Genomic DNA, 14,897 nt, shown 5'->3' on the forward strand with positions numbered 1-14,897 from the left:
GCAAGGCAGACACTGTGGTCCTCAGTCCTCAGCAAGGCAGACACTGTGGTCCTCAGTCCTCAGCCAGCAGACACTGTGGTCCTCAGTCCTCAGCCAGCAGACACTGTGGTCCTCAGTCCTCCGCCAGCAGACACTGTGGTCCTCAGTCCTCAGCCAGCAGACACTGTGGTCCTCAGCCAGCAGACACTGTGGTCCTCAGCCCTCAGCCAGCAGACACTGTGGTCCTCAGTCCTCAGCCAGCAGACACTGTCGTCCTCAGTCCTCAGCCAGCAGACACTGTGGTCCTCAGCCCTCAGCCAGCAGACACTGTGGTCCTCAGTCCTCAGCCAGCAGACACTGTGGTCCTCAGTCCTCAGCCAGCAGACACTGTGGTCCTCAGTCCTCAGCCAGCAGACACTGTGGTCCTCAGTCCTCAGCCAGCAGACACTGTGGTCCTCAGTCCTCAGCCAGCAGACACTGTGGTCCTCAGTCCTCAGCAAGGCAGACACTGTGGTCCTCAGTCCTCAGCCAGCAGACACTGTGGTCCTCAGTCCTCAGCCAGCAGACACTGTGGTCCTCAGTCCTCCGCCAGCAGACACTGTGGTCCTCAGTCCTCAGCCAGCAGACACTGTGGTCCTCAGCCAGCAGACACTGTGGTCCTCAGCCCTCAGCCAGCAGACACTGTGGTCCTCAGTCCTCAGCCAGCAGACACTGTGGTCCTCAGTCCTCAGCCAGCAGACACTGTGGTCCTCAGCCCTCAGCCAGCAGACACTATGGTCCTCAGTCCTCAGCCAGCAGACACTGTGGTCCTCAGTCCTCAGCCAGCAGACACTGTGGTCCTCAGTCCTCAGCCAGCAGACACTGTGGTCCTCAGTCCTCAGCCAGCAGACACTGTGGTCCTCAGTCCTCAGCCAGCAGACACTGTGGTCCTCAGTCCTCAGCCAGCAGACACTGTGGTCCTCAGTCCTCAGCAAGCAGACACTGTGGTCCTCAGTCCTCAGCCAGCAGACACTGTGGTCCTCAGTCCTCAGCCAGCAGACACTGTGGTCCTCAGTCCTCAGCAAGCAGACAGTGTGGTCCTCAGTCCTCAGCCAGCAGACACTGTGGTCCTCAGTCCTCAGCCAGCAGACACTGTGGTCCTCAGTCCTCAGCCAGCAGACACTGTGGTCCTCAGTCCTCAGCAAGGCAGACACTGTGGTCCTCAGTCCTCAGCCAGCAGACACTGTGGTCCTCAGTCCTCAGCCAGCAGACACTGTGGTCCCCAGTCCTCAGCCAGCAGACACTGTGGTCCTCAGTCCTCAGCCAGCAGACACTGTGGTCCTCAGTCCTCAGCCAGCAGACACTGTGGTCGTCAGTCCTCAGCCAGCAGACACTGTGGTCCTCAGTCCTCAGCCAGCAGACACTGTGGTCCTCAGTCCTCAGCCAGCAGACACTGTGGTCCTCAGTCCTCAGCCAGCAGACACTGTGGTCCTCAGTCCTCAGCAAGGCAGACACTGTGGTCCTCAGTCCTCAGCAAGGCAGACACTGTGGTCCTCAGTCCTCAGCCAGCAGACACTGTGGTCCTCAGTCCTCAGCCAGCAGACACTGTGGTCCTCAGTCCTCAGCAAAGCAGACACTGTGGTCCTCAGTCCTCAGCCAGCAGACACTGTGGTCCTCAGTCCTCAGCCAGCAGACACTGTGGTCCTCAGTCCTCAGCCAGCAGACACTGTGGTCCTCGGTCCTCAGCAAGGCAGACACTGTGGTCCTCAGTCCTCAGCCAGCAGACACTGTGGTCCTCAGTCCTCAGCCAGCAGACACTGTGGTCCTCAGTCCTCAGCAAAGCAGACACTATGGTCCTCAGTCCTCAGCAAGGCAGACACTGTGGTCCTCAGTCCTCAGCAAGGCAGACACTGTGGTCCTCAGTCCTCAGCCAGCAGACACTGTGGTCCTCAGTCCTCAGCCAGCAGACACTGTGGTCCTCAGTCCTCAGCCAGCAGACACTGTGGTCCTCAGTCCTCAGCCAGCAGACACTGTGGTCCTCAGTCCTCAGCCAGCAGACACTGTGGTCCTCAGTCCTCAGCAAGGCAGACACTGTGGTCCTCAGTCCTCAGCAAGGCAGACACTGTGGTCCTCAGTCCTCAGCAAGGCAGACACTGTGGTCCTCAGTCCTCAGCCAGCAGACACTGTGGTCCTCAGTCCTCAGCCAGCAGACACTGTGGTCCTCAGTCCTCAGCAAGGCAGACACTGTGGTCCTCAGTCCTCAGCCAGCAGACACTGTGGTCCTCAGTCCTCAGCAAGGCAGACACTGTGGTCCTCAGTCCTCATCAAGGCAGACACTGTGGTCCTCAGTCCTCAGCCAGCAGACACTGTGGTCCTCAGTCCTCAGCCAGCAGACACTGTGGTCATCAGTCCTCAGCCAGCAGACACTGTGGTCCTCAGTCCTCAGCCAGCAGACACTGTGGTCCTCAGTCCTCAGCCAGCAGACACTGTGGTCCTCAGTCCTCAGCCAGCAGACACTGTGGTCCTCAGTCCTCAGCCAGCAGACACTGTGGTCCTCAGTCCTCAGCCAGCAGACACGGTGGTCCTCAGTCCTCAGCCAGCAGACACTGTGGTCCTCAGTCCTCAGCCAGCAGACACTGTGGTCCTCTGTCCTCAGCCATCAGACACTGTGGTCCTCAGTCCTCAGCCAGCAGACACTGTGGTCCTCAGTCCTCAGCCAGCAGACACTGTGGTCCTCAGTCCTCAGCCAGCAGACACTGTGGTCCTCAGTCCTCAGCCAGCAGACACTGTGGTCCTCAGTCCTCAGCCAGCAGACACTGTGGTCCTCAGTCCTCAGCCAGCAGACACTGTGGTCCTCAGTCCTCAGCCAGGCAGACACTGTGGTCCTCAGTCCTCAGCCAGCAGACACTGTGGTCCTCAGTCCTCAGCAAGCAGACAGTGTGGTCCTCAGTCCTCAGCCAGCAGACAGTGTGGTCCTCAGTCCTCAGCCAGCAGACACTGTGGTCCTCAGTCCTCATCCAGCAGACACTGTGGTCCTCAGTCCTCAGCCAGCAGACACTGTGGTCATCAGTCCTCAGCCAGCAGACACTGTGGTCCTCAGTCCTCAGCCAGCAGACACTGTGGTCCTCAGTCCTCAGCCAGCAGACACTGTGGTCCTCAGTCCTCAGCCAGCAGACACTGTGGTCCTCAGTCCTCAGCAAGGCAGACACTGTGGTCCTCAGTCCTCAGCCAGCAGACACTGTGGTCCTCAGTCCTCAGCCAGCAGACACTGTGGTCCTCAGTCCTCCGCCAGCAGACACTGTGGTCCTCAGTCCTCAGCCAGCAGACACTGTGGTCCTCAGTCCTCAGCAAGGCAGACACTGTGGTCCTCAGTCCTCAGCCAGCAGACACTGTGGTCCTCAGTCCTCAGCCAGCAGACACTGTGGTCCTCAGTCCTCCGCCAGCAGACACTGTGGTCCTCAGTCCTCAGCCAGCAGACACTGTGGTCCTCAGCCAGCAGACACTGTGGTCCTCAGCCCTCAGCCAGCAGACACTGTGGTCCTCAGTCCTCAGCCAGCAGACACTGTGGTCCTCAGTCCTCAGCCAGCAGACACTGTGGTCCTCAGCCCTCAGCCAGCAGACACTATGGTCCTCAGTCCTCAGCCAGCAGACACTGTGGTCCTCAGTCCTCAGCCAGCAGACACTGTGGTCCTCAGTCCTCAGCCAGCAGACACTGTGGTCCTCAGTCCTCAGCCAGCAGACACTGTGGTCCTCAGTCCTCAGCCAGCAGACACTGTGGTCCTCAGTCCTCAGCAAGCAGACAGTGTGGTCCTCAGTCCTCAGCCAGCAGACACTGTGGTCCTCAGTCCTCAGCCAGCAGACACTGTGGTCCTCAGTCCTCAGCCAGCAGACACTGTGGTCCTCAGTCCTCAGCAAGGCAGACACTGTGGTCCTCAGTCCTCAGCCAGCAGACACTGTGGTCCTCAGTCCTCAGCCAGCAGACACTATGGTCCTCAGTCCTCAGCCAGCAGACACTGTGGTCCTCAGTCCTCAGCCAGCAGACACTGTGGTCCTCAGTCCTCCGCCAGCAGACACTGTGGTCCTCAGTCCTCAGCAAGGCCAGACATAGTCAATAGAAACCAGTTTGTGTGTCTGAATGCGTCCTCCTCTGGCTGTTCCAGGGTCAACCATCCAAACATCCTCCAACTGATCGACACTTTCGAGACGCGGAAGGAGTACTTCATCATCCAGGAGCTGTGAGTTCAGGGGGGTAGCTATATGGCCAGCTAATGCAGGATACAGGACTAATAGTAGAGGGGGGTAGCTATATGGCCAGCTAAAACCGGATACAGGACTAATAGTAGAGGGGGGTAGCTATATGCCCAGCAAATACAGGATACAGGACTAATAGTAGAGGGGGGTAGCTATATGGCCAGCTAATACAGGATACAGGACTAATAGTAGAGGGGGGGTAGCTATACGGCCAGCTAATACAGGATACAGGACTAATAGTAGAGGGGGGTAGCTATATGGCCAGCTAGTACAGGATACAGGACTAATAGTAGAGGGGGGGTAGCTATATGGCCAGATAATACAGGATACAGGACTAATAGTAGAGGGGGGTAGCTATATGGCCAGCTAGTACAGGATACAGGACTAATAGTAGAGGGGGGTAGCTATACGGCCAGCAAATACAGGATACAGGACTAATAGTAGAGGGGGGTAGCTATACGGCCAGCTAATACAGGATACAGGACTAGTAGTAGAGGGGGGGCTATATGGCCAGCTAATACAGGATACAGGACTAATAGTAGAGGGGGTAGCTATACGGCCAGCTAATACAGGATGCAGGACTAAAAGTAGAGGGGGGCTATATGGCCAGCTAATACAGGATACAGGACTAATAGTAGAGGGGGGGGGGGGTAGCTATACGGCCAGCTAATACAGGATGCAGGACTAATAGTAGAGGGGGGGGCTATATGGCCAGCTAATACAGGATACAGGACTAATAGTAGAGGGGGGAGGTAGCTATACGGCCAGCTAATACAGGATACAGGACTAATAGTAGAGGGGGGTAGCTATACGGCCAGCTAGTACAGGATACAGGACTAATAGTAGAGGGGGGGGGGTAGCTATACGGCCAGCTAATACAGGATACAGGACTAATAGTAGAGGGGGGGTAGCTATACGGCCAGCTAATACAGGATGCAGGACTAATAGTAGAGGGGGGGGCTATATGGCCAGCTAATACATGATACAGGACTAATAGTAGAGGGGGGTAGCTATACGGCCAGCTAATACAGGATACAGGACTAATAGTAGAGGGGGGGTAGCTATACGGCCAGCTAGTACAGGATACAGGACTAATAGTAGAGGGGGTAGCTATATGGCCAGCTAATACAGGATACAGGACTAATAGTAGAGGGGGGGGGGGTAGCTATATGGCCAGCTAATACAGGATACAGGACTAATAGTAGAGGGGGGGCTATATGGCCAGCTAATACAGGATACAGGACTAATAGTAGAGGGGGGTAGCTATACGGCCAGCTAATACAGGATACAGGACTAATAGTAGAGGGGGGTAGCTATACGGCCAGCTAATACAGGATACAGGACTAATAGTAGAGGGGGGTAGCTATATGGCCAGCTAATACAGGATACAGGACTAATAGTAGAGGGGGGGGGGCTATATGGCCAGCTAATACAGGATACAGGACTAATAGTAGAGGGGGGGGTAGCTATACGGCCAGCTAATACAGGATACAGGACTAATAGTAGGGGGGGGTAGCTATACGGCCAGCTAATACAGGATACAGGACTAATAGTAGAGGGGGGTAGCTATACGGCCAGCTAATACAGGATGCAGGACTAATAGTAGAGGGGGGGGCTATATGGCCAGCTAATACAGGATACAGGACTAATAGTAGAGGGGGGGTAGCTATACGGCCAGCTAATACAGGATGCAGGACTAATAGTAGAGGTGGGGGGCTATATGGCCAGCTAATACAGGATACAGGACTATTAGTAGAGGGGGGTAGCTATACGGCCAGCTAATACAGGATGCAGGACTAATAGTAGAGGGGGGGGCTATATGGCCAGCTAATACAGGATACAGGACTAATAGTAGAGGGGGGTAGCTATACGGCCAGCTAATACAGGATACAGGACTAATAGTAGAGGGGGGGTAGCTATACGGCCAGCTAATACAGGATACAGGACTAATAGTAGAGGGGGTGGGGGTAGCTATACGGCCAGCTAATACAGGATGCAGGACTAATAGTAGAGGGGGGCTATATGGCCAGCTAATACAGGATACAGGACTATTAGTAGAGGGGGGTAGCTATACGGCCAGCTAGTACAGGATACAGGACTAATAGTAGAGGGGGGGGTAGCTATACGGCCAGCTAATACAGGATACAGGACTAATAGTAGAGGGGGGCTATATGGCCAGCTAATACAGGATACAGGACTAATAGTAGAGGGGGGGGTAGCTATACGGCCAGCTAATACAGGATACAGGACTAATAGTAGAGGGGGGTAGCTATACGGCCAGCTAATACAGGATACAGGACTAATAGTAGAGGGGGGTAGCTATATGGCCAGCTAATACAGGATACAGGACTAATAGTAGGGGGGGGTAGCTATACGGCCAGCTAATACAGGATACAGGACTAATAGTAGAGGGGGGTAGCTATATGGCCAGCTAATACAGGATACAGGACTAATAGTAGAGGGGGGTAGCTATATCGCCAGCTAATACAGGATACAGGACTAATAGTAGAGGGGGGTAGCTATATGGCCAGCTAATACAGGATACAGGACTAATAGTAGAGGGGGTAGCTATATGGCCAGCTAATACAGGATACAGGACTAATAGTAGAGGGGGGTAGCTATACGGCCAGCTAATACAGGATACAGGACTAATAGTAGAGGGGGGTAGCTATATGGCCAGCTAATACATGATACAGGACTAATAGTAGAGGGGGGGGTAGCTATACGGCCAGCTAATACAGGATACAGGACTAATAGTAGAGGGGGTAGCTATATGGCCAGCTAATACAGGATACAGGACTAATAGTAGAGGGGGGTAGCTATACGGCCAGCTAATACAGGATACAGGACTATTAGTAGAGAGGGGGGGTAGCTATACGGCCAGCTAATACAGGATACAGGACTAATAGTAGGGGGGTAGCTATATGGCCAGCTAATACAGGATACAGGACTAATAGTAGAGGGGGGGTGGGGGTAGCTATATGGCCAGCTAATACAGGATGCAGGACTAATAGTAGAGGGGGGGCTATATGGCCAGCTAATACAGGATGCAGGACTATTAGTAGAGGGGGGTAGCTATACGGCCAGCTAGTACAGGATACAGGACTAATAGTAGAGGGGGGGGGGTAGCTATACGGCCAGCTAATACAGGATACAGGACTAATAGTAGAGGGGGGGGGCTATATGGCCAGCTAATACAGGATACAGGACTAATAGTAGAGGGGGGGGGGGTAGCTATACGGCCAGCTAATACAGGATACAGGACTAATAGTAGAGGGGGGTAGCTATACGGCCAGCTAATACAGGATACAGGACTAATAGTAGAGGGGGGTAGCTATATGGCCAGCTAATACAGGATACAGGACTAATAGTAGAGGGGGGGGGGGGGTAGCTATACGGCCAGCTAATACAGGATACAGGACTAATAGTAGAGGGGGGGTAGCTATATGGCCAGCTAATACAGGATACAGGACTAATAGTAGAGGGGGGGGGTAGCTATATCGCCAGCTAATACAGGATACAGGACTAATAGTAGAGGGGGGTAGCTATATGGCCAGCTAATACAGGATACAGGACTAATAGTAGAGGGGGTAGCTATATGGCCAGCTAATACAGGATACAGGACTAATAGTAGAGGGGGGTAGCTATACGGCCAGCTAATACAGGATACAGGACTAATAGTAGAGGGGGGGGTAGCTATATGGCCAGCTAATACATGATACAGGACTAATAGTAGAGGGGGGGGGTAGCTATACGGCCAGCTAATACAGGATACAGGACTAATAGTAGAGGGGGTAGCTATATGGCCAGCTAATACAGGATACAGGACTAATAGTAGAGGGGGGTAGCTATACGGCCAGCTAATACAGGATACAGGACTATTAGTAGAGGGGGGGGTAGCTATACGGCCAGCTAATACAGGATACAGGACTAATAGTAGGGGGGTAGCTATATGGCCAGCTAATACAGGATACAGGACTAATAGTAGAGGGGGGGTGGGGGTAGCTATATGGCCAGCTAATACAGGATACAGGACTAATAGTAGAGGGGGGGGCTATATGGCCAGCTAATACAGGATACAGGACTAATAGTAGGGGGGGTAGCTATATGGCCAGCTAATACAGGATACAGGACTAATAGTAGAGGGGGGTAGCTATATGGCCAGCTATTACAGGATACAGGACTAATAGTGGAGGGGGTAGCTATATGGCCAGCTAATACAGGATACAGGACTAATAGTAGAGGGGGGCTATATGGCCAGCTAATACAGGTTACAGGACTAATAGTAGAGGGGGGTAGCTATATGGCCAGCTAATACAGGATACAGGACTAATAGTAGAGGGGGGGCTATATGGCCAGCTAATACAGGACTAATAGTAGAGGGGGTAGCTATATGCCCAGCAAATACAGGATACAGGACTAATAGTAGAGGGGGGTAGCTATATGGCCAGCTAATACAGGATACAGGACTAATAGTAGAGGGGGGGTAGCTATATGGCCAGCTAATACAGGATACAGGACTAATAGTAGAGGGGGTAGCCATTCGGCCAGCTAATACAGGATACAGGACTAATAGTAGAGGGGGGTAGCTATACGGCCAGCTAATACAGGATACAGGACTAATAGTAGAGGGGGGGGGGTAGCTATACGGCCAGCTAGTACAGGATACAGGACTAATAGTAGAGGGGGTAGCTATACGGGGAGCTGTGAGTACGGGGGTAGCTATACGGCCAGCTAGTACAGGATACAGGACTAATAGTAGAGGGGGGGTAGCTATACGGCCAGCTAATACAGGATACAGGACTAATAGTAGAGGGGGGTAGCTATACGGCCAGCTAATACAGGATACAGGACTAATAGTAGAGGGGGTGGGGGTAGCTATACGGCCAGCTAATACAGGATGCAGGACTAATAGTAGAGGGGGGGGCTATATGGCCAGCTAATACAGGATACAGGACTAATAGTAGAGGGGGGTAGCTATACGGCCAGCTAATACAGGATGCAGGACTAATAGTAGAGGGGGGGGCTATATGGCCAGCTAATACAGGATACAGGACTATTAGTAGAGGGGGGGGTAGCTATACGGCCAGCTAATACAGGATACAGGACTAATAGTAGAGGGGGGGTAGCTATATGGCCAGCTAATACAGGATACAGGACTAATAGTAGAGGGGGTGGGGGTAGCTATACGGCCAGCTAATACAGGATACAGGACTAATAGTAGAGGGGGGTAGCTATACGGCCAGCTAATACAGGATACAGGACTAATAGTAGAGGTGGGGGTAGCTATACGGCCAGCTAATACAGGATACAGGACTAATAGTAGAGGGGGGTAGCTATACGGCCAGCTAATGCAGGATACAGGACTAATAGTAGAGGGGGGGTAGCTATACGGCCAGCTAATACAGGATACAGGACTAATAGTAGGAGGGGGGGTAGCTATACGGCCAGCTAATACAGGATACAGGACTAATAGTAGAGGGGGGGGGGGTAGCTATACGGCCAGCTAATACAGGATACAGGACTAATAGTAGAGGGGGGGGCTATATGGCCAGCTAATACAGGATACAGGACTAATAGTAGAGGGGGGGGCTATATGGCCAGCTAATACAGGTTACAGGACTAATAGTAGAGGGGGGTAGCTATATGGCCAGCTAATACAGGATACAGGACTAATAGTAGAGGGGGGTAGCTATACGGCCAGCTAATACAGGATACAGGACTAATAGTAGAGGGGGGGGCTATATGGCCAGCTAATACAGGATACAGGACTAATAGTAGGGGGGTAGCTATATGGCCAGCTAATACAGGTTACAGGACTAATAGTAGAGGGGGGGGGGCTATATGGCCAGCTAATACAGGTTACAGGACTAATAGTAGAGGGGGTAGCTATATGGCCAGCTAATACAGGATACAGGACTAATAGTAGAGGGGGGGTAGCTATACGGCCAGCTAATACAGGATACAGGACTAATAGTAGAGGGGGGGGGGCTATATGGCCAGCTAATACAGGATACAGGACTAATAGTAGGGGGGTAGCTATATGGCCAGCTAATACAGGATACAGGACTAATAGTAGAGGGGGTAGCTATATGGCCAGCTAATACAGGATACAGGACTAATAGTAGAGGGGGGGGCTATATGGCCAGCTAATACAGGTTACAGGACTAATAGTAGAGGGGGGTAGCTATATGGCCAGCTAATACAGGATACAGGACTAATAGTACAGGGGGGGCTATATGGCCAGCTAATACAGGTTACAGGACTAATAGTAGAGGGGGTAGCTATATGGCCAGCTAATACAGGATACAGGACTAATAGTAGAGGGGGGCTATATGGCCAGCTAATACAGGATACAGGACTAATAGTAGAGGGGGGTAGCTATATGCCCAGCAAATACAGGATACAGGACTAATAGTAGAGGGGGGTAGCTATATGGCCAGCTAATACAGGATACAGGACTAATAGTAGAGGGGGTAGCTATATGGCCAGCTAATACAGGACTAATAGTAGAGGGGGTAGCTATACGGCCAGCTAATACAGGATACAGGACTAATAGTAGAGGGGGGTAGCTATACGGCCAGCTAATACAGGATACAGGTCTAATAGTAGAGGGGGTAGCTATATGGCCAGCTAATACAGGATACAGGACTAATAGTAGAGGGGGGGGGGCTATATGGCCAGCTAATACAGGATACAGGACTAATAGTAGAGGGGGGTAGCTATACGGCCAGCTAATACAGGATACAGGACTAATAGTAGGGGGGGGGGCTATACGGCCAGCTAATACAGGATACAGGACTAATAGTAGAGGGGGGTAGCTATATGGCCAGCTAGTACAGGATACAGGACGAATAGTAGAGGGGGGTAGCTATACGGCCAGCTAATACAGGATACAGGACTAATAGTAGAGGGGGGTAGCTATATGGCCAGCTAATACAGGATACAGGACTAATAGTAGAGGTGGGGGTAGCTATACGGCCAGCTAATACAGGATACAGGACTAATAGTAGAGGGGGGTAGCTATATGGCCAGCTAATACAGGATACAGGACTAATAGTAGAGGGGGGGTAGCTATATGGCCAGCTAATACAGGATACAGGACTAATAGTAGAGGGGGGGTAGCTATATGGCCAGCTAATACAGGATACAGGACTAATAGTAGGGGGGGGTAGCTATACGGCCAGCTAATACAGGATACAGGACTAATAGTAGAGGGGGGTAGCTATACGGCCAGCTAATACAGGATACAGGACTAATAGTAGAGGGGGGTAGCTATACGGCCAGCTAATACAGGATACAGGACTAATAGTAGAGGGGGGGGGTAGCTATACGGCCAGCTAATACAGGATACAGGACTAATAGTAGAGGGGGTAGCTATACGGCCAGCTAATACAGGATACAGGACTAATAGTAGGGGGGGGTAGCTATACGGCCAGCTAATACAGGATACAGGACTAATAGTAGAGGGGGGTAGCTATATGGCCAGCTAGTACAGGATACAGGACTAATAGTAGAGGGGGGGGTAGCTATACGGCCAGCTAATACAGGATACAGGACTAATAGTAGAGGGGGGTAGCTATACGGCCAGCTAATACAGGATACAGGACTAATAGTAGAGGGGGGTAGCTATACGGCCAGCTAATACAGGATACAGGACTAATATTAGAGGGGGGGTAGCTATACGGCCAGCTAATACAGGATACAGGACTAATAGTAGAGGGGGGTAGCTATACGGCCAGCTAATACAGGATACAGGACTAATAGTAGAGGGGAGGGGTAGCTATATGGCCAGCTAATACAGGATACAGGACTAATAGTAGAGGGGGGGTAGCTATACGGCCAGCTAATACAGGATACAGGACTAATATTAGAGGGGGGGTAGCTATACGGCCAGCTAATACAGGATACAGGACTAATAGTAGAGGGGGGTAGCTATACGGCCAGCTAATACAGGATACAGGACTAATAGTAGAGGGGGTAGCTATATGGCCAGCTAGTACAGGATACAGGACTAATAGTAGAGGGGGGGGACTATATGGCCAGCTAGTACAGGATACAGGACTAATAGTAGAGGGGGGGGCTATATGGCCAGCTAATACAGGATACAGGACTAATAGTAGAGGGGGGTAGCTATACGGCCAGCTAATACAGGATACAGGACTAATAGTAGGGGGGGGGCTATATGGCCAGCTAATACAGGATACAGGACTAATAGTAGAGGGGGTAGCTATATGGCCAGCTAATACAGGATACAGGACTAATAGTAGAGGGGGGCTATATGGCCAGCTAATACAGGATACAGGACTAATAGTAGAGGGGGGTAGCTATATGCCCAGCAAATACAGGATACAGGACTAATAGTAGAGGGGGGTAGCTATATGGCCAGCTAATACAGGATACAGGACTAATAGTAGAGGGGGTAGCTATATGGCCAGCTAATACAGGACTAATAGTAGAGGGGGGTAGCTATACGGCCAGCTAATACAGGATACAGGACTAATAGTAGAGGGGGGTAGCTATACGGCCAGCTAATACAGGATACAGGTCTAATAGTAGAGGGGGGTAGCTATATGGCCAGCTAATACAGGATACAGGACTAATAGTAGAGGGGGGGGGGCTATATGGCCAGCTAATACAGGATACAGGACTAATAGTAGAGGGGGGTAGCTATACGGCCAGCTAATACAGGATACAGGACTAATAGTAGGGGGGGGGGGGCTATATGGCCAGCTAATACAGGATACAGGACTAATAGTAGAGGGGGGTAGCTATATGGCCAGCTAGTACAGGATACAGGACGAATAGTAGAGGGGGGTAGCTATACGGCCAGCTAATACAGGATACAGGACTAATAGTAGAGGGGGGTAGCTATATGGCCAGCTAATACAGGATACAGGACTAATAGTAGAGGGGGGTAGCTATACGGCCAGCTAATACAGGATACAGGACTAATAGTAGAGGGGGGTAGCTATATGGCCAGCTAATACAGGATACAGGACTAATAGTAGAGGGGGGTAGCTATATGGCCAGCTAATACAGGATACAGGACTAATAGTAGAGGGGGGTAGCTATATGGCCAGCTAATACAGGATACAGGACTAATAGTAGAGGGGGTGTAGCTATATGGCCAGCTAATACAGGATACAGGACTAATAGTAGAGGGGGTAGCTATATGGCCAGCTAATACAGGATACAGGACTAATAGTAGAGGGGGGTAGCTATATGGCCAGCTAATACAGGATACAGGACTAATAGTAGGGGGGGTAGCTATACGGCCAGCTAATACAGGATACAGGACTAATAGTAGAGGGGGGGTAGCTATACGGCCAGCTAATACAGGATACAGGACTAATAGTAGAGGGGGGTAGCTATACGGCCAGCTAATACAGGATACAGGACTAATAGTGGGGGGGGTAGCTATACGGCCAGCTAATACAGGATACAGGACTAATAGTAGAGGGGGTAGCTATATGGCCAGCTAATACAGGATACAGGACTAATAGTAGAGGGGGGGGGGTAGCTATACGGCCAGCTAATACAGGATACAGGACTAATAGTAGGGGGGTAGCTATATGGCCAGCTAGTACAGGATACAGGACTAATAGTAGAGGGGGGTAGCTATACGGCAAGCTAATACAGGATACAGGAATAATAGTAGAGGGGGGTAGCTATACGGCCAGCTAATACAGGATACAGGACTAATATTAGAGGGGGGTAGCTATACGGCCAGCTAATACAGGATACAGGACTAATAGTAGAGGGGGTAGCTATATGGCCAGCTAATACAGGATACAGGACTAGTAGTAGAGGGGGGGTAGCTACATGGCCAGCTAATACAGGATACAGGACTAATAGTAGAGGGGGGGGGGGTAGCTATACGGCCAGCTAATACAGGATACAGGACTAATAGTAGGGGGGGGGGTAGCTATACGGCCAGCTAATACAGGATACAGGACTAATAGTAGAGGGGGGGTAGCTATATGGCCAGCTAGTACAGGATACAGGACTAATAGTAGAGGGGGGGGTAGCTATACGGCCAGCTAATACAGGATACAGGACTAATAGTAGAGGGGGGTAGCTATACGGCCAGCTAATACAGGATACAGGACTAATAGTAGAGGGGGGGGTAGCTATACGGCCAGCTAATACAGGATACAGGACTAATAGTAGAGGGGGGTAGCTATATGGCCAGCTAATACAGGATACAGGACTAATAGTAGAGGGGGGGTAGCTATATGGCCAGCTAATACAGGATGCAGGACTAATAGTAGGGGGGGGGGGGTAGCTATACAGCCAGCTAATACAGGATACAGGACTAATAGTAGAGGGGGGGGCTATACGGCCAGCTAATACAGGATGCAGGACTAATAGTAGAGGGGGGGGCTATACGGCCAGCTAATACAGGATACAGGACTAATAGTAGAGGGGGTAGCTATATGGCCAGCTAGTTCAGGATACAGGACTAATAGTAGAGGGGGGTAGCTATATGGCCAGCTAATACAGGATACAGGACTAATAGTAGAGGGGGGTAGCTATACGGCCAGCTAATACAGGATACAGGACTAATAGTAGAGGGGGGGGGGTAGCTATACGGCCAGCTAATACAGGATACAGGACTAATAGTAGAGGGGGGGGTAGCTATACGGCCAGCTAATACAGGATACAGGACTAATAGTAGAGGGGGG

At 51.5% G+C, this 14,897-nt stretch overlaps 1 protein-coding gene across 1 annotated transcript in view; it reads left to right on the plus strand.

The window, feature by feature from the left end:
- The window catches only part of camkvl (CaM kinase-like vesicle-associated, like), a 167,214-nt gene that overhangs the window by 68,602 nt on the left and 83,715 nt on the right, over window positions 1–14,897 (plus strand). Inside the window, exon 4 of the mRNA XM_064922112.1 lies at window positions 4,119–4,193. Coding sequence (XP_064778184.1) covers window positions 4,119–4,193 — 75 coding nt within the window. The remainder of the gene's footprint in view (window positions 1–4,118; window positions 4,194–14,897) is intronic.

This window comes from Oncorhynchus masou, chromosome 18, assembly GCF_036934945.1.
Source record: "Oncorhynchus masou masou isolate Uvic2021 chromosome 18, UVic_Omas_1.1, whole genome shotgun sequence".
NCBI classification, from domain to species: domain Eukaryota; kingdom Metazoa; phylum Chordata; class Actinopteri; order Salmoniformes; family Salmonidae; genus Oncorhynchus; species Oncorhynchus masou.